General features: G+C 39.7%; 1 protein-coding gene and 1 pseudogene across 2 annotated transcripts in view; both read left to right on the top strand.

Moving 5' to 3' along the window:
* The first annotated feature begins 3,449 nt into the window (after window positions 1–3,449).
* RPF2 (ribosome production factor 2 homolog) overlaps window positions 3,450–20,453 on the top strand; it is a 34,535-nt gene continuing 17,531 nt past the window's right edge. The window contains 6 exon segments of the mRNA XM_082856084.1: window positions 3,450–3,518; window positions 5,504–5,636; window positions 6,582–6,619; window positions 11,924–11,963; window positions 15,132–15,213; window positions 15,882–15,958. Of these exon segments, the coding sequence (XP_082712210.1) occupies window positions 3,496–3,518; window positions 5,504–5,636; window positions 6,582–6,619; window positions 11,924–11,963; window positions 15,132–15,213; window positions 15,882–15,958 (393 nt within the window). The 5' untranslated portion in view covers window positions 3,450–3,495.
* LOC309972248 (ubiquitin-conjugating enzyme E2 D3-like) lies at window positions 17,569–18,609 on the top strand (annotated as a pseudogene). Its single transcript has one exon. The product of its transcript is annotated as a ubiquitin-conjugating enzyme E2 D3-like (transcript).

Raw genomic sequence — 20,453 nt, 5'->3', positions numbered from 1 at the left:
TTTATATGGAGAGGGAAAGACCCAGAATAGTCAATACAATATTGAAGAACAGTAGGAGGACTTCACGACTTACTGTAAAACTACAGTAATAGAGACAGTGGGAACTGCTGAAAGAATAGACAAATAGGCCAATGGAAGAGAATAGAGAGCCCAGAAATAGACATACATATAGTAAACTGATCTTAGATCAAGGAGCAAAGGCAATACAATGGAGCAAACATAGTCTTTTCAATAAATGGTCCTGGGACAACTGAATATCCATATGCAAAAGAATGAAGCGGGACCCCCCCATCTCTACTATATGTATATATAGATTTATTCAAAATGGACCAAAGGTCTAAATAAATGTAAGAGCTTAAAATGATAAAACTCTGAAGACAGGAGACATGGGTTCAGTCCCTGGTCCGGGAAGATCCCACATGTTGCAGAGGAACTAAGCCTGTGTGCCACAGCAACTGAGCTTGCGCTCTAGAGCCTGTGAGCCACAACTACTAAGCCCATGCGCCACAATTACTGAAGCCTGCACGCTCTAAGGTCTGCGGGCTGCAACTATGGAAGCCCACATGCCTAGAGCCTGTGCTCCCCAGGAAGAGAAGCCACTGCAATGAGAAGCCCACGCACCGCAACGAAGAGTAGCCTCTGCTCGCTGCAACTAGAGGAAGCCTGTGCTCAGCAACGAAGACCCAATACAGCCAAAAAAAAAAAAAAAAAAAATCGTTTATTATGTTGGATTAGGAAATGTCCTCTTAGATATAACACAAAAATTGCAAGCAACGAAAAAAAAAATGGATACATTGGACTTCATCAAAATTGAAAAGTTTGGGCTTCCCTGGTGGCGCAGTGGTTGAGAGTCCGCCTGCCGATGCAGGGTACACGGGTTCGTGCCCCGGTCCGGGAAGATCCCACATGCCGCGGAGCGGCTGGTCCCGTGAGCCGTGGCCGCTGAACCTGCGCGTCCGGAGCCTGTGCTCCGCAACGGGAGAGGCCACAACAGCGAGAGGCCCGCGTACCACAAAAAAAAAAAAAAAAAATTGAAAAGGTTTTCGCTTCAGAGGACACTATCTAGAAAATGAAAAAGCCTATTCAATTGGAGAAAATATTTCAAATTATATATCAGATAAGGGACTTGTATGTAGAATATATTGGAAACTATTACAACCCAACAATAAAAAGACAACCCAATTTAAAAATGAGCAAAGATTCGAATAGACATTTTCCTGAAGAAAGGTATACAAATGGCCAATCAGCCCATGGAAAAAATGCTCAAAATCGTTTGTCATCAGTGAAATGCAAGTGAAAACTACAATGAGATACTACTTTACACCTGCTAGGATGGCTTAATGAAAAAGATGGACAATACCAAATTTTGGAGAGGAATGGAGAAGTTGGAACCTGTGATTAATAGAATAATGCTCTCCCCAAAAGATGCCCATGCCTAAACTCAGGGATCTGTGAATACGTTACCTTATTTGGCCAAAGGGAATTTGCTATATGATTACGTTAAGGATCTTGCGATGGGGGTTATTATTGTGGATTATCCAGTTGTGCCACATGTAATCACACGGGTTTTATAAGAGGGATTCAGAAGTGTCAGAAAAAGAAGTTGTGGCAGTAGAAACAGAAGTTCAAGTGATGCCTTTTGAAGATGGAGGAATACTAAGGAATGCAAACGGCTTCTATAAACTGGAAAGGCAAAGAAACAGTCTCCCTGGAGCTTCTGGGGGAATGTACCCCTAGTGACAACTTAATTTTAGACGTGTAAAACTAATTTTAGGCTTCGGGCTTCTAGAACACTAACATAATACATTTGTGTTATGACAGTAAATTTGTGGTAATTTGTTACAGCACCAATAGAAAAACCAATTCCAAACCCTCTTACATTGCTAATGAAAATGTAAAATGGTGCAGACAGAAAATAGTTTGGCAGTTCCTCAAAATGTCAAACATAGAATTACCACATGCAGTTCTACTCCTAGAGAACTGAAAACAAAAGTCTACACAAAAACTTGTACATAAATGTTCAAAGCAGCATAATGCATAATAGTATAAAAGTGGAAACACAAATGTTCATAAATTTTTGAATGGATAAACAAACATGGTATATCCATAGAATGGACTATTATTCAGTCCTAAGTAAAGAAATTAATGTACTAAGAAAGAAGTACTGATACATGTTACAACACATATGAACCTTAAACATGGACACTTATGAACATAGTAAGTGAAATAAGCCAGATGCAAAAGGCCACATATTGTATGAATCCATTAATATGGTATGTTCTCAATAGTCAAATCTATGGAGACATAGGTTAGTGGTTGCCAGGGGTTGACAAGGGTGGAAAGTGGAGAGTGCTACTGGGTTATGAGAGGGTGATAAAAATGTTTTGGAATTAGATAGTGGTGATGGATGTACATCTTTGTGAATATACTAAAAACCAAGAAATTGTACACTTTACGGGGTAATTTATGGCATGTGACGTATACGACAACTTAAACATTGGGGGGAAAATAACAATCAGAAGTGTTATTTTCTGCATACATTTTATGTGCCAGGCACTGTGGCAGTTATAAACTCTGTTTATAAACTCTGCCTCACTGATCTCACAGTTTTGTCAACAGTGCATATTTCACATTGATAATTTTAGTGACTATGAATACCTACCATGCCACCAACCTTTCTAGCATCCTGGAGGATTCCCAGATGAGTAACACCTGGTCCCTGAATATCTGAGTCCAGGTATACACATGAGACAGGCTGGGACCTGGGACCATTTCCTGCAGAGCTGCAATGCTTGCACCTGAACAAACGTCTCCTGGAGTAACAAAATACAAAAAAACTATAAGAGACTAAAAATATGTGCATGCACAGTTGGGGCAAATTATGGGCAAGAAACAAAAAGATCAGAAAAACCCCATTGCCACTTCTGCAGAGCTGGGTGCAAAGGGAGTAAAAGCAGCGTACTGCGCATGCCCCCTGCAACCAACACCACCAAATGCATGAGCAAACCACCTAAGCTACCCCTCCAGCCCACCCCTGGACACACCCTACCCTCACCCCATATAAGGAACCAGCTCACCTGCGCCCCATCCCCTACCTTCGGGAACTAGCAAGGGAACCTGTTACTTGGTTTTGCTCCTTCCTGCAGCCACAGAAGCCCCCCAAAAGCCTTGTCTGAATTTCTTGGCTGGCCTCTTACCAATTTCTATTGATTGGGGAAGGCCGAGAACCCTGGTCTATCACACACAGGTGTGTACATCAAGCTCCAAGAGGAGCCTGTTGATTTCCGGAAAAGAGCCAAGACAAACACCGGTAACCAAGGAAACAGAGCGCTATTTCATCCCAAACGGCCCCCAGCGCCTCCAAGCCTCCACGTCGGCGGCGGTGCCAGGAAGTGACGTCACGCCCAAGTTCCGGTTCCTCCTCGGTCGTTGCGCTGCCGTATCTCCTGTAACCCTGCGGTACACGTGCGTGCGCCAGGTGGGCGCTGCGGTAGCATGGACGCTTTGGATCGAGTTGTGTAAGTGCAGTGGGTTCTTTCCCCGGGTAACGTTGGGGAGAAGGGCCTCTGTAGCGGGACGGAGGAGTAGCGCCTCTGCCTCCCGTTTCTCCTGGCCGCCCACGCTCTTTCTTCACACCCGTTGCGACTCCGTGCGGATGTATCCACTGGTTTGGGTTTCGGTCTGTTGGGACGGCCTGCGGGGAGACGGAGAGCAGGGAAGGCCGTGTGTGGGAGCCGCGGCGTGGAGGTGGCACCGAGGCGTTGGCCGCTTTTATCCTAGACAATAAGAAGTGTCTCGGCTTCCGCAGAAGTGAGAGGAAGGTGAGAGAGGTGTTCTGGGCACAGAACACCTGAGTGAGGTGCTCTGAGCACAGGCCTGGGAATGTGACAGATTTAGGTGACAGTCCGGGCCCGTCCACGTAAAGCTATGCGACTGGGACATTTAGTCCCCCTAAGTCTCAGTTTACTCTGTAAAATAGCGTTCATAATAGTCGTACTTCATAGAACTGTGAGGAATATTTGCGAGAATATATGTAAAGGCTTTGCGGCAGCACGTAGAGATGCTCATTAGCTTTTTTTCTTTTTCCCAAACTTGTACACTTTTCTGAGTTATCCTTGGGTAATGTCTGCTTTATATTAGTCCAGAAAATGTTTATCGATCTCATAAATAGTTCTGCTGTTATTTGTTATGGGTTTCTTGCGTTTTACCTGGGTTAACATGTAATCAAAAGGACAAATTATTCTTTTGGTCATTAAATCAGCGATTTTTGCACATGTGCTGAATATTCCTCTGCAGGTGCGGGGACCGCAAAAATGAGTAAGACTAGTTTACTGTCTCATTGTGGGACAAACAGCTAATAAAACGTACAAGGTGTTATTTGCATTAGTTGCTAGTTAGTCAGAAGTAATAAAGCACATGGAATATAGAACATATAGCACTTTTATTGGGTTATAGACACACTAAATCTCTCCTGGTTTGACTTAAAAAGTACTGTGTATCTTTATCAACCAGTAAATGATTAGAAGCTTTAAATGTGCTTGACATTTTATCTGGTGAATTTTTAAAGTCTGCATGGTAAAGTAAGTTTGTGCATATCTGTTTTGCTTTTACTTCACAAAGTGTCCGTGGGACTGGAAGGAGGGAGGGTCATAGTTATTTAAGAGAAGAGGAATTATTTCAGTAGGTGGCAGAGAACTGTTGGAAAATCAAGATTCTCACTGTAGTGTAAGCAGAGGTGAACAGAGTGTATAAAAACATTCTACTCCTGCTGTAACATCATACAATCAGAATAATGGATTTGTTTTCCCTTCATATCTTGCAGAGTGATTGGTCTAGGTTAGTTTTTTTTTTTTAATGCCTTTTGTATTTATTTTTTAATTTTTTGGCTGCATTGGGTCTTCGTTGCTGCGTGCAGGCTTTCTCTAGTTGTGGCGAGCGGGGGCTACTCTTCGTTGCAGTGCGCGGGCTTCTCGTTGCAGTGGCTTCTCTTAGTTGCAGAGCACAGGCTCTAGGTGTGCAGGCTTCAGTAGTTGTGGCACGCGGGCTCAGTAGTTGTGGCTCGTGGGCTCTAGAACGCATGCTCAGGAGTTGTGGCGCACGGGCTTAGTTGCTCCGCGGCATGTGGGATCTTCCCGGACCAGGGCTCTTACCCGTGTCCCCTGCATTGGCAGGCAGATTCTTAACCACTGTGCCACCAGGGAAGTTATATCTCTTTTTTTAAATAAAAGGTTTAGAAAACAGTAATAAAAGAATGCTGGGAATATAAAAATGGGAATCTTTTTAAAGACCATATCTAATAAAATTAACACTTACTTAACAGTAAGAGCTGAATATCTTTTACTAATATTCCCCTAAAAAGTGAGATTTTGTTTAGTGGTGGAATCCTAACTGATAAATGTCATGTAATGTCTCTGTTGATTTTTAAGAATTTGCACATAAGTCATGGTTTTGTAATATGAGGAACATGTTTTAAGTTGTTATGAATTGTGATTTTTCCGAATAGAAAGCCCAAAACAAAAAGAGCCAAGAGAGTCCTTGAGAAAAGAGAACCGAAACTCAGTGAAAATATTAAAAATGCTATGCTGATTAAAGGGGGCAATGCAAGTTCAACAGTGACACAAGTACTTAGAGATGTGGTACGTATATATATACTTACTTTTTAAATGGTGTTGAAATCATTTTAGGAAATTCTTAGCATACTAGTTGGACTGCCTGAGAAATACATAGATAAGTTTGGCTTGCTTTAAGAAATGCTAGCCTTAGAGAAAAGCTAACGTCTCACCAAGGCACTGACTACTGGTTTTCCTTACAGCAGCTAGTTCCCTTAGTAAATTTCACCTGATTTCAATTACTAGCATTTGATTTACTCACATTTCAGGAACATATCTAATTTGTAAAACGAGGTAACTGCATATTACTATCTATTCTTTCAACAATACCAACTACTGTGCTAGGTGCTAGGGATTAATAGTTACGTAAGACATAGTCTTTCCCTTCAGTGAGCTTAGTGAGGAAGACAGACAAGTAAAAGTTAACAGCATTGTGAATGAAGTGCTGTGCTGGAGGTACACACAGGATAGGATGGGAGGCTGAGTTAAAATCCCACGGGGGTTGCCACACACAGGATGGGCTTCCTAGAGATGACACTTAAGCATCATTTTGAAGGAGGAGTTGGAACAAGAAGGAGAAAAGGAAGCGGAAGAGAAGGGCTTCCAAGGCTGAGGAAAAAGCTTGTGCAAAAGGGCATGTGAATGAGCATGATGCATTTGGGGAACTGCAGAATTGGGGATGGCTAAAGGAGAGTGGGCTAGATGAAGCTAGAATTTAAGGAAATGAAGGGAATCATTTAAATTGGATAGAATATTGAAAGGGCATAGAAATTTTTAATTAGGAAAGTCCCAGCTAAGAATACTAAGCTCGTGTTGCACGTTATAAGTGATCAAAAGGGAGCCATGCAGAAGATAGCAGAATAGGATTCAGGGACCAGGATAATCTTGTATAATGACTGTTATCATGCTTGATTTTTACCTCTGCTTTTCAGAATGTGCTTTGTTTTGAAAGCTATAAATTATGTTTTACAGTATGCACTGAAGAAACCATATGGAGTTCTGTATAAAAAGTAAGTCATGATTTCTTTTATTTCACTTATTAAATTATATTGTTTCATTATAAAAGTAACAACCAACCACTTTATGGGAGATTTAGAAAAATATTTTGGTTAAAAAATACTACAGTTCCTTACATACATAGCTATGAGTATTTTTATTTAATTAATTTATTTTAAAATATTTATTTATTTGGCTGCGCTGGGTCTTTGGTTGCGGCGTGCGGGATCTAGTTCCCTGACTAGGGATCGAACCCTGACCCCCTGCATTGGGAGCACGGAGTCTTAACTGCTGAACCACCAAGGAAGTCCTGCTATGAGTATTTAAAATTTGTTTGTTTCCTGTCTGTGTTTTCATTTGTACTGAATATCCTTACAGAGTTGTAATCATAGCATTATGTATTATTTTTAAATAGTAATAGACTTACAGAAAAGTTACAAAAATAGTAGCGTTCCCATATACCCTCTCCCAGCATCTCTTAATGTTATAACTTCCATAACCATAATACAGTTATCAAAAGTAAGAAATGGACATTGGTACAGTAATGTTAATTAAATCATAGGCTTGATTTGGTTTGCACCAGTTTTTCCTTTTTCTTTTTTTATAAATTTATTTTATTTATTTATTTTTGTCTGTGTTGGGTCTTTGTTTCTGCGCACAGGCTTTCTCTAGTTGCAGTGAGCAGGGGCTACCCTTCGTTGCAGTGCGTGGGCTTCTCATTACGGTGGCTTCTCTCATTGTGGAGCACGGGCTCTAGGCGCGTGGGTTTCAGTAGTTGCGGCATGCAGGCTCAGTAGTTGTGGCTCACGGGCTCTAGAGCACAGGCTCAGTAGTTGTGGCGCATGGGCTTAGTTGCTCCGTGGCATGTGGGATCTTTCCGGACCAGGGCTCAAACCCATGTACCCTGCATTGGCAGATGGATTCTTAACCACTGCGCCACCAGGGAAGCCCCAGTGTTTTCATTAATATCCTTTTTCTCTTCCAGGATCCCACATTGTGTTCAGTTGTCGTGTCTCCTTAGTCTCCTCCAGTTTGTTACAGTTCCTCAATCTTTCCTTGTCTTTGATGACCTTGAAACTTCTGATGAGTATTCGTCAGTTATTTTGTAAAATATCCTTCAGTTTGCACTTGTCTTAAGTTTCTCATGAGTGGATTGAGATTATGCATTATGGGCAGGAGTACCACAAAAGTGATGTGCCTTTTTCAATAAATCATACCAGGGAGTACATGATGTCTTATTACTGTTGTTGTTAACCTTGGTTAAAGTAGTGTCTGCTGGGTTTCTCCACTGTAAAGTTTCTATTTTCCCCTTTGTAATTAACAAACTTTTAGAGGAGATACTTAGAGACTATGCAAATAATCCTATTTCTCCTCAAACTTTTGTGTATTCATTTTAGCATTCATCAGTGGATCTTGTCTACAACAGTGATTACTGTGGTGTTCTAGTAGTGGTTTTCGATTTCTCTCATTCCCTCTGCGTTTATTAATTGGAATTCTGTAAGGAGAATCTGTCCCTTTTCCTCCATTTGTTTAATTACTTATTTATGTCAGTGTGGACTTACAGATATTTATTATGTTCTTTGGGGTTGTAATCCAGTGCTGTCATGATTTATTTATTTAATTTTTGGCTGTGTTTGGTCTTTGTTGCTGTGCGCGGGCTTTCACTAGTTGTGGCGAGCAGGGGCTACCCTTTGTTGCGGTGCGCGGGCTTCTCATTGCGGTGCTTGTCTTTGTTGCGGAGCAGGGGCTCTAGGCTCACGGGCTTCAGTAGTTGTGGCACGCACGCTCAGTAGTTGTGGCACATGGGCTTAGTTGCTCCGCGGTATGTGGGATCTTCCCGTACCAGGGCTCCAACCCTTGTCCCCTGCATTGGCAGGCAGATTCTTAACCACTGTGCCACCCGGGAAGTCCTGTCATGATTTATTTTGTTGCATAAATTGTTCTCCATTTGGCCATTGGGATCTCTGTCAGGTTGGCTTTTCAAAGTGCCCCCTGTGTTTGAGCACTTCCTTTCTGGCACCACAAGATGCTCTGGGTTCATCTTGTAGTTTTCATTGCCACGGCCTTGGAATCAGCCCTGGTTCCATATATTGGAGACTGATAATTTAGAAACAGATCTATGCTCAGTTGCTACTGGAGTGTCATTGTCTCTAGGTCCTCTCAGCAGACAGAGTTTGAAAATAAATATTATGTACATTAACCTATGCATGTATGCATGTCTATATTTGTTTATATTTATTTATATATTAAAAAACCCTGAGTTGATACTGATACTTCCTAAAAATTCATGAGTGCATATTAGTGCTTCCAATTCCAGTCGAATACCAGAGACTTCATTCCAGCCTTTCTCCTTTTCTTCTTTGTATCTTCTATCTTCTGACAGTATGAAACCTTGCTTTTGTTATATTTACTTATTTGTGTAATTCTAGTAGTTTCAGAATTTCTAACCTTATAAGAAACAATTTTACTAACTAGAGTATGGAATTTATGTGCAGTTCTTTTTGTCTTTAACCTCACAACATGCAGTAAAAATATTGTTTTCCAGTGTAAGTCAGGTTAGGTTATTTTTGCCCCTTCAGTGTGATTGTGTTATTCATTTATACTATAGTTAAGGTCATTTATTACAGTCTGTATTCTATTTTGGGTTTTCTATCACTTCCTGGTTTGTTTTTTTTTTTTTTTTTTTGCGGTACGTGGGCCTCCCACCGCTGCGGCCTCTCTCGTTGCGGAGCACAGGCTCCGGACACGCAGGCCCAGTAGCCATGGCTCACGGGCCCAGCCGCTCCGTGGCACGCAGGATCCTCCCGGACCGGGGCACGAACCCGCGTCCCCTGCATCTGCAGGCGGACTCTCAACCACTGCGCCACCAGGGAAGCCCCCTGGTGGTTTTTTTAATTTATGTATGTAAAATTTACTGTTTGTGGTGTATACTTTCATGGGTTTTGACAAATACATTGAGTTGTGTCTGCCACTGCAGTCATGGTACAGAAACAGTTTCATTATTCTGACAATTCTTTTGTGCCTTTTTCATTTGTCTTGTAAGCATTTTTCTACTGATAGGTGTCCTTTATATATTATTTTTAATGCTAGTATAATGCCTATTAAATGGTTATACTAAAATTTACTTAACTGTTCCTTAACTTGAGGAAATTTTGATTTTCTTTTTTGTTGTTGTTGTTCTTATAAATAATGCTAAAATGGCCATTTTTTCACAAATGAGTTCTTCTTTTGTATTGGTTCCTACATGAGATTTCTAGACGTGAGATTACTGGGTATAGCTTCATGCCCAATCTAGCATATTAACAGTAGTGCTTTTTGAGAAGTTTGGCAGAGTAAAATGTACGAGTTTCATGGGTCACTACCTACTTTTGGTTTGTTTTTTAAAATTAAGAAGTGAAAATGACATTTTGTTTAAACTTGCATTTTCCATATGTTTCCAACAGGTCATATTTGCCTATTTGTGAATTGCCGTTAGCTGTTAATCATAAATGCTGCAGTAATTTTTCCTGATTTGTTTGTGTTGCATCATTTTTTTAAATGCATTTTTTGTTTTTTACTGATTAAAAAAGTAATATATATTTATCTTAGATAGTTGGGATAAGAGTAAATAATCACCCATAGATAAGCACTATGTATATTTTCTCCTCATGCAGTTTTATATCTATATATCTTTTTCTTTGAACAAAATTGAGATCATGTGTATATGATTTTATTTCTCTTTAAATTCATAAAAATTATGAACTGTTTTATACTTTACTTACATGACTAAAAATCCAAAAATATACAGTGAAAATATAAACACACTCTTCCCAGAACAGCCACTATCATTAGTTTCTTATATGTCTTAACAGAATTTCTTTATGCATATTTAAGCAAATAAAAATACATAATCTTATTTTTCTCCCTTTTGCATGAAAGATAGCATTCTGCGTTTCTCTACCCACTGTTTCTCCATCTCCACTACTACTATTCCTGGTCCAACCCACCATTTTTTTCTTTCTCTCCTGGATTACTGTGATAGCTCCTTACTAACCCCTTCACTCTTGCTGTGGTACATTCCATCCTTATATAGCAGACAGAGCAGTCCTTTAAAAAGAACATTTGGGGCTTCCCTGGTGGCGCAGTTGTTGAGAGTCCGCCTGCTGATGCAGGGGACACAGGTTCGTGCCCCGATCTGGGAAGATCCCACATGCCGCAGAGCGGCTGGGCCCATGAGCCATGGCCACTGAGCCTGGGCGTCCGGAGCCTGTGCTCCACAGTGGGAGAGGCCACAACAGTGAGAGGCCCGTGTACCGCAAAAAAAAAAAAAACATTTGGGGCTTCCCTGGTGGCACCGTGGTTAAGAATACGCCTGCCAATGCAGGGGACATGGGTTCGAGCCCTGGTCCGGGAGGATCCCACATGCCACAGAGCAGCTGGGCCCGTATGCCACAGCTACTGAGCCTGCATTCTGGAGCCCGTGAGCCACAACTACTGAGCCCACGCTCCAGAGCTGAAGAACTGAAGCCTGCACACCTAGAGCCCGTGCTCTGCAACAAGAAAAGCCACCACAATGAGAAGCCCGCGCACTGCAACGAAGAGTAGCCCCCGCTCACCGCAACTAGAGAAAGCCCGGGAAAAGCAACGAAGACCCAACGCAGCCAAAAATAAATAAATAAAATAAGTAAATTAAAAAAAAAAAAAACACTTGAATCCAATCATATCACTGTCTTGCCTAAAACCCCCCAGTGCTTCCTGTTACTCTTTTAATAACTTACGTTCCTTACCTTGACCAACAAGGCCCTACATATTCTGGGCCGAGTCTACATCTTTGACCTCATACCCCACCGTTAACCCTTTGTTCACTAAGCTCCAGTGACATTTGTCGTCTGTTTCTTGAATAGTCTAAGCTTGTTTCCATCTCGGAATCTTTTCTTATTCTGTTTCCTTTTCCTGGAATACTCTTAACCTCAAAACTTTTCCATGGCTAACTCCTCATTTATCAGGTCTCAGCTCAAATAATCATTTTCCATTCTTCACACTAACACAGTGCCCTGTTTTATTTTTGTCACAACAGATATTACTTTTTGAAATTGTTCATTTTTCCTCTAAAATGTAAGCTCCGTGAAAGCAAGGATCTTGTTTGACATGGTATTATGGTATCCCTAGCTCCTAGAACAGTGCCTGGCACATAATAGGCACTAAATAAATATTTGAATGAATAAATATTCTTCTAGCTTCTTTTTTTTGATCATCTGAATATAAAATTATCTTAATATTTATTGCTATGGATGAATTATTAAGATTATTAAAATTAGGGTAACTTTTTTTAATATTAGGAAAAATATTACAAGACCGTTTGAGGATCAGACATCATTGGTAAGTAGAATCTTTCTGATTTAAGAAGGCATATAAGTGATTATTCAAACTAATTCATTTAATTTAATAGTACTCCTAATTTATGATTTTGAATTAGAAATCATCCTATGTGAGGGAATTTTAATGCAGAATGCAGGGGAAATAAGACTTTTATACTTTCAAAAAGATGACTATAGAGCTTACATTTCACTGAATGTTACGTATTCACTGCTTGCAAGTATATTGATAGAATTTTTAAAAATTGAATTACATTTTAAGTGCATAATTAATGGATTGTCAAAAGGAAGCTTGTTATGGATCTTTTTATAGAGCAAGTTTGATTTAAAAAAATTTTACTTTTCTGTTTTTGAGTGTTTTTAGAACAAGAAACACTACCCAAATGATTACTAACAATTGTCAGTTGCTTTACTAGAGTTAATCAAATTCCCGTTTGAGTGTATTAGCAATCAAAACTAAATGAAAAAGTCTAGTGAATGAAATCAGAAGATAAAAGGTGGTATATAATAAATGGAGAATGATGAGTGGACTTTGAGTATGTGATGATATTAGTTTCTTACTAAAGAAAATCTTAAGGGAATACGTGGATTAAACTATTTAAGTTGACTTAAAAAAAATCAACGTGATTATGTTCTCTTGACAGGACCGCCATTGCTTGTTCTTTTAGTTAGTGAGTTTAAAAGAAAAAATGTTTGAAAAGAATCTCAATAACTAATTAGAAAACTGAAATTGAGCATCTTATCCTAATTTGGCAACTAACTGCAGTGAAAATTATATTAAGAAAATATTGTCAAAATAAACATTTTTTTTAATAAAATTGCTTTTATCATAGTCTTGGGTTTTTCACCGTCATTTTTGAAGAGATCATGAAAGTAAAAATGGAGGGTCTAACCCAGAAATCTCTCTCTTCCACACGTGACTTATCCAGGGCTGATTTTGTTTTGTGACACCATGGTGCTTTCAGTTGAGTGACCACTTTGTAGAAGTGTTATGTTGTAGAATCTGTAGCATTCTGTACTTTTTTTTCAATCCAGTGTCAATATGACAACTTTTCTTATACTTAAAATTGTGGCATTTCCTCTCTTTGATCTCCCACTTCCAGAGACAGGAGATATTTCATTGGCTGTAATAAATCTCAGACCACTAGAGCTCAAAATGACTGTGGAAACAGTGATCATGTTGGAAATTTGGTTGAATTCCTCCTCCTGACTGCCCATCCCCCAATAGCACATTTCTTACGCTGTAATCTTGGAACTGTGTTTAGTACAAGAGTTAGCAAATATACCTCCTGTGGGCTAAATCCCTGTTTCTGTGAGGACCACAAGCTAAGAATGGTTTTTACATTTTTAAAGTTTTTTTTTTTTACACCATATAAAAAGTCTAAAATATATACTATCTAGTCTTTTGAAGATAATTTGTCTACTCTTGCTGTAGAATTTTAAGAAAAAGCGGACTTTATGGAGAAGGATGACAGATGAGTACTATATATATGTGAAAGGTAGTTTATGGAAAGCTTTGGGCTGTTAACATGAGAATGTAAAAAAAAATTTTTTTTAAGAAAGGATTTTCATTGATTTGGACATTTAAAAAACATTTCTGAACACATGCTTTGTGCCAGACACAGTGTAAGTTGCTTTCCCATATGACGTGTCACGTGGCCCTTGCAGATTTTTTCAGGAAGTGTTATTGTCTTTGATTTACACATGATAAAAGTAATTCTCAGAAAGGCTGACCAGATCCCATAGCAATTGGCAAAGCCAGAATTCTTGGACTTTCTGACTCTGTATCCTCTACATAGGGAGTGGATAGGCAAGTAGGTAGTTGTTTGTTCCTATTTGCTTCTGCTTAAACACTGGAATGAATGATAACCAAACGAGGGGCCCATACCTCAGGGGGTCTTGCACTCAATAAAGAAAAGTTGAGGACCGTGGTTGCTTCGAATGTTCTTTAACATTTTTGTCATTAATTTAGGAAGCTTTTCCAACTATGCTAGAACTAGACAAGAACACATTCACTCTAATTTTTGTGCTAAGATTGGGAATCTCAATAAACTGAATCAAAGTATGTAGGATATAAAGTATAGGCACTAGTGTAGAAGGAGCTGTCCAGGATTGAAACCCCATAATTGTGTTTCCATCCCTCTCAAATCTGTAATAGAAGTCAATTTTTTTTTTTTTTTTTTTTTTGCGGTACTTGGGCCTCTCACTGTTGTGGCCTCTCCCACTGCGGAGCACAGGCTCTGGATGCGCAGGCTCAGCGGCCATGGCTCACGGGCCCAGCTGCTCCACAGCATGTGGGATCTTCCCAGACCGGGGCACGAACCTGTGTCCCCTGCATTGGCAGGTGGACTCTCAACCACTGCGCCACCAGGGGAGCCCTCACATCTTTTTTATTCATTCATCTGTTGATGGACCTTTAAGTTGCTTCCATGTCTTGGCTATTGTAAACAGGGCTGCAGTGAACATTGGGGTGCATTTGAATTATAGTTTTGTCTGGGTATATGCCCAGGAGTGGGATTGCTGGTTCATATGGCAACCCTATTTTTATTTTTTAAGGAACCTCCATACTGTTTTCCATAGTGGCTGCACTTAGATTCCCACCAACAGTGTAGGTAGGAGGGTTCCCTTTTCTCCACACCCTCTCCAGCATTTGTTACTTGTAGACTTTTTAATGATGGCCATTCTGACTGATGTGAGGTGGTATCTCATTGTAGTTTTAATTTGCGTTTCTCTAATAGTTAGTGATGTTGAGCATCTTCTCATGTGCCTCTTGGCCATTTGTATATCTTCTTTGGAGAAATGTCTATTTAGGTCTTCTGCCCATTGTTTGATCAGGTTGGTTTTTTTTTTTTTTTTTTCAGGTTGGTTTTTTTGTTATTGACTTGTATGAGCTGTTTGTCTGTTTTGGAAATTAAGCCCTTGTCAGTCTCATTGTTTGCAAATATTTTCTCGAAGTCCGTAGGTTGTCTTTTTGTTTTATTTATGTTGATCAGTTCTAGTAGTTTTTGTGTGGAATCTTTAGGGTTTTCTATATATAGTATTGTGTCATCTGCAAATAATGACAGTTTTACCTCTTCCTTTACAATTTGGATACCTTTTATTTCAAAGAGGTACAATTCTTAAGGTTCTTACATTTATGCATTGATTGAAGGAGATTTCTTTGGTTTTACAGGAATTTTTTTCAAAGAAGTCAGATTGTTCTTTATTCATGTTTGGCTCCCATAATAAGAAGCGGCCAAATAATCTAGTAATAGGTAAATATCATTTACTTTTTAATACTTTTATTTTATAGAGTCAGTTCTGTGACTCAGATTAATTGATGGTATTGAGGATTCAGGAGTAGCCAGTTAGCACTGAACTAGTTTTTTATTTTCCTTGTGAGTGTGAATAAAATTTATTTTTACCTACCAGTCTTCAGGTAAAGAAGGGGCATGTAAATATCACCCTACCTCAAGTTGTGGAAGTTTTTCAAATATAAAACATATATCCTAAATCAGTATTAGAGTTAGAAAAAGAGAAGTAGCATACTCACACACACAAATTAACCCTTCCCTAATAAATACCTGTATAATGAATACATTTGAAAATAAACCCTTGCCCTGTATTGTGTATTGAGGCTTGGGCTGACATGCTCACTGGCTTAGGTAAAGCCCTTTACCCTCTGTGGGCCTTTATTTACTCTTCTGTAAAGTAAGGGAGTTTGGCTAAGTGATCTTTTAAGATCCTTTCCAGGTCCAAAGTTGCAACAGTACATTCTAGGTAGAGTTGAAAATTTAAGAAAGAAGAGACATGTTTGGGAGGTTTAAGGAGAAAGAAAAGAGGCAGCTATTAGGACATTTTGAACACGCAGATAAGTAGATGAATATAAGGCAGCTGTTTGGGAAAAAATAAATGGTTAAAAGAAAATGTATTTTCCTTCTAGGTCGTATGTATGACTACCATGTGCTGGATATGATTGAAGTAGGTATCGAGAAGTTTGTCTCTCTTAAAGATATTAAGGTAAGATACTGATCATAAAAATAAGCATTTTATAACGTTGCTCTTGGGCAATAGTGGCATCTTGTGGTGAAGAGTAAAGATACAGACTTAAATAAGAAAGAACTTTGGTTTTATTCTAGTGTGCTCTAAACTAAAAAGCACAATTTCATTTTACCTTTAAAAAGAGAGAGATGTTTACAGCATATAACACATATGTAGGCAGTTAGACTTAGAGTCATTACTAACTTCTTGTCTAGGCCCCATAGTTGAGATGCTCTCCTCTCCCTCTGAATTATCACAGCACCCATTTTATGTAACCTCAGAAATACCACAATTTTCTTTCTTTCTTTCTTTCTTTCTTTCTTTCTTTCTTTCTTTCTTTCTTTCTTTCTTTCTTTCTTTCTTTCTCTCTCTCTTTCTTTCTTTCTTTCTTTCTTTCTTTCCTTTCTTTCCTTCTTTCTTTCTTCTTTTTCTTCCTTCCTTCCCCTTCCTTCCTTCCTTCCTTCCTTTCTTTCTTTCCTCCTTCCTTCCTTCTTAATTGTATTTATTTATTTATTTATTTATTTATGGCCGTGTTGGGTCTTCATTGCTGTGCACAGGCTTTCTCTAATTGCAGCGAGCAGGGGTTCTGCTCTTCATTGCAGTGCGCGGCTTCTCATTGCGGTGGCTTCTCTTGTTGTGGAGCATGAGCTCTAGGTGCACGAGCTTCAGTAGTTGTGGCATGTGGGCTCAGTAGTTGTGGCTCGCAGGATCTAGAGCACAGGCTCAGTAGTTGCGGTGCACGGGCTTAGTTGCTCCATGGCTTGTGGGATCCTCCCGGACCAGGGCTCGAACCCATATCCCGTGAATTGGCAGGCGGATTCTTAACCATTGCGCCACCAGGGAAGTCCCCACAGTTTTCAAAGTGAGCCCTGTTTTAAACCTAGGAAGCTTTGGCTGATCCTACAGTATTTTGGCTGCTGGGAACCAAATTGCTAGCTCACTTTTCCCCTTGAGGACTTGCATCTTTGTGTCTCCTTTGTTTGAATGGAATTATGAAACAGAAAGGCAAGAAAACTGTCCTAATGCAGTTCCTGGATCCAAATTGGGCTTCTGCTCCCTCAGACCTCTGCTCCTGGCTTAATCTAGTCCATCGAATACATTATTTCACTTAAGACCTCTTAGCTACCCTCTAAGGCTGAAATTATTTTCCCTATTATATAGATTTGGTGACTGAGGCCCAGGGGAATTCCACTGGTGACCTGGAGTCATACATACAGTAAATGGTATAACGAAGATTAGGACTGAAGGGCTTTGAAAGAAAGGATATTGAAGTTTGTAATGGAAAGTTACATAATTGTTCTCAGTCTGTGGGTCTTTGTATAGTTGAAAGAATTATAGCAAATATATAATCACTCCTTTTCCCAGCCTCCCCTAAGAAGAGGACATGCCTTCTAGGTTTCCTGTGTGTTTGAAAAAAGGCTCTTACCAGATCCCTACTTGGTTAGCTATACCACCTTCCTCAGGTACAGGGCAGAACAGTGAGATTGGATTTGGAGGCAGAACACTTGGGTTTGAGGCCTTTCTTGGTCAGTTAGATAGCATTTGTGACCTGACATTCAGTTACTTCCCTGACCCACAATTGCAATCAAGTATTAAACAGGTATAACAACATCAAACGAGATAATATATGTGAAAATGCTTATCAATGAATTTAATATATTGAAAGGTATTTTGAAAACTGTATAAACTGTGATACTTTATTATGGATGCCATCATTTTATTACAGTTTATTACAGGTTGTCTTTGGGGCTGTGTGTGAATCCCTGGAGATGAGCAGTACCACTGCTGTTAGCATGGTTACCAGTTAGTGGGTGTGAGCAGTGGCTGATGCCTGCATGCCAATCCCTCTGCTCTTTCCACTTCCCTTCCAAAGCAAAGAAATACCCCGTCACTGTGCAGCTTCTAAACTGAACCACAAAATCAGTATCGTTTGGCAGGTGTATTCTTAACAAGAACCATTTAAATTGAGTACTAGATCTCGTGGCTGTGTCGTGCGCGTGAGCGCCGTAGGGCCAGGGAGGCACCAGCTGCCGCGCAGGGCGGAGGCCGAGGCTGCAGCTTGAGGGAGGCCCTGGTCCCTCTGCACCTGTGTATGGCAGAGCTGGTGTGAGACCAAGAGACAGTCCTTTCCAGCCGCCGGGATCATCAAGAGTTTTGGCCGGAACTTTGAGCACACACCGAAATAGTGAGGAGCCAGGTGAAAAGCACAGATGATGGTGCTGAAACGGATTAATAAGGAACTTAGTGATTTGGCCCGTGACCCTCCAGCACAGTGTTTTGCAGGTCCAGTTGGGGATGATATGTTTCATTGGCAAGCCACAATTATGGGACCTAATGACAGCCCATATCAAGGCAGTGTATTCCTTTTGACAGTTCATTTTCCTACAGACTACCCCTTCAAACCACCTAAGGTTGCATTTACAACAAGAATTTATCATCCAAATATTAACAGTAATGGCAGCACAGTGTTCTCCTGCTTTAACTATTTCTAAAGTTCTTTTATCCATTTGTTCACTGCTATGTGATCCAAACCCACGTGACCCTCTAGTGCCAGAGATTGCACGGATCTATGAAACAGAGATAAGTACAACAGAATATCTCGGGAATAGACTCAGAAGTATGCCATGTGATGCTACCTTAAAGTCAGAATAACCTGCATTATAGCTGGAATAAACTTTAAATTACTGTTCCTTTTTTGATTTTCTTACCCGGCTGCTCCCCTATCAGAACTCATCTTCTTTAATTTTATTTTTTGTTTACCTCCCTCCATTCATTCACATGCTCATATGAGAAGACTTAAGTCCTTCCAGCTTTGGACAATAACTGCTTTTAGAAACTGTAAAGTAGTTACAAGAGAACAGTTGCCCAAGATTCAGAATTTTTTAAAAAATGGAGCATGTGTATTATGTGGCCAGTGTCTTCACTCTAACTTGGTTATGAGACTAAAACCATTCCTCACTGCTCTAACACGCTGAAGAATCATCTGAGGGGGAGGGAGGTGGATGCTGAGTTATCACATCAAAGGAAGCAGCATTATTCTAGCAGCATCCATTCATGTGTAAGCCTTCCACTGTTAGAGATTTGAGGTTACATGATATACTTTATGCTCGTAACTGACGTGGCTGGAAAATTGGTATTGAATTTATAGCATCAGCAGGACAGAAAATGTGATGTATTTTATGCATGTCAACAAAGGAATGACCTGTTTTACAGAGAATGGAAATTGGAAGTCAAACACCCTTTGTATTCCAAAATAGGGTCTCAAACATTTTGTAATTTTCATTTAAATTATTAGGAGGCTTGGAGCTATTAGTTAATCTATCTTCCAGTACACTGTTTAATATAGCACTGAATAAATGATGCAAGTTGTCAATGGATGAGTGATCAACTAATAGCTCTGCTAGTAATTGATTTATTTTTCTTCAATAAAGTTGCATAAACCAATGAGTTAGCTGCCTGGATTAATCAGTATGGGAGCAATCTTTTGTAAATGCAAAGCTGTTTTTTGTATATACTGTTGGGATTTGCTTCATTGTTTGACATCAAATGATGATGTAGAGTTCTAGAGAGTGAATATTTTGCCATGTTCAGTTAAAAGTGTGTAGTCTGTTACAGGTTGACACATTGATGGACCTGATTTATGCAGAATTAATAAGCTATTCAGATAGTGTAGCTTTAGTATGCTGCACATGATACTGGCAGCCCGGGGGTTCATAGATGGACTTGGGACCCAGCAGTTTTCAAATGTGTATATGGAGTTTAAGAAATTTATTTTCCAGGTGCAACCCCCATCTAACTAAATTTTTTCTTCACCTTGTACACTTGACAGCTGAAAAAACCATAACATTGGAGTAATAATGGGTCAAAATTTACAAAATAAAGTACTGTTTTGGTGTGGGGAAAAAAATAAAAATAAAAAATTGAGTACTAAATTTTCACTCATGGAGCATATCCATAACTATAAAATTCATTAATTGATGAGAATGTGCTTACATTGGCAATTCCTACATAGACTATTAGCCAGTCCCCTTCACTTTGACCCCGTTATTTGGCTACAACCTCGTATTTTTAGTTTGTTCTGGAGTTGCATGTTTTGTTGTACTTTCCTTCCATATTTATTTCTTCTTTATTTCTACCTCCTCGTTTTTAAGACATCTTTACCAGGTATTTCTTCTCTTACTTGCCCACTTTTATTGCCAAGCCTCATCCCTCTATTAACTCTTAAGCAACAGGTGATTAGACTCTACCAGGAAATAGAGTGATTATTCTAGAAGCCTGTTTTCTAAGATGGCCAAAATTCTAGGGATGGTTATTCTGCATAAAATAAGCCTAAGAAATGAGATGATTTAAAATTAAAGGTTAGCTGGGCACAGGTGGAACACAGAAGAGTCATTGGGTCTGGAAGGTCTATTCAGGCCCACAATCAGACAGACAGATTTTAGGCCCATCTCCTAAGTTTAAACAGTTCAGGTTC

The sequence above is a fragment of the Leucopleurus acutus genome, assembly GCF_964270905.1.
Source record: "Leucopleurus acutus genome assembly, chromosome: 15".
NCBI classification, from domain to species: Eukaryota; Metazoa; Chordata; class Mammalia; order Artiodactyla; family Delphinidae; genus Leucopleurus; species Leucopleurus acutus.
This window is presented reverse-complemented; position numbering and strand designations above follow the sequence as displayed.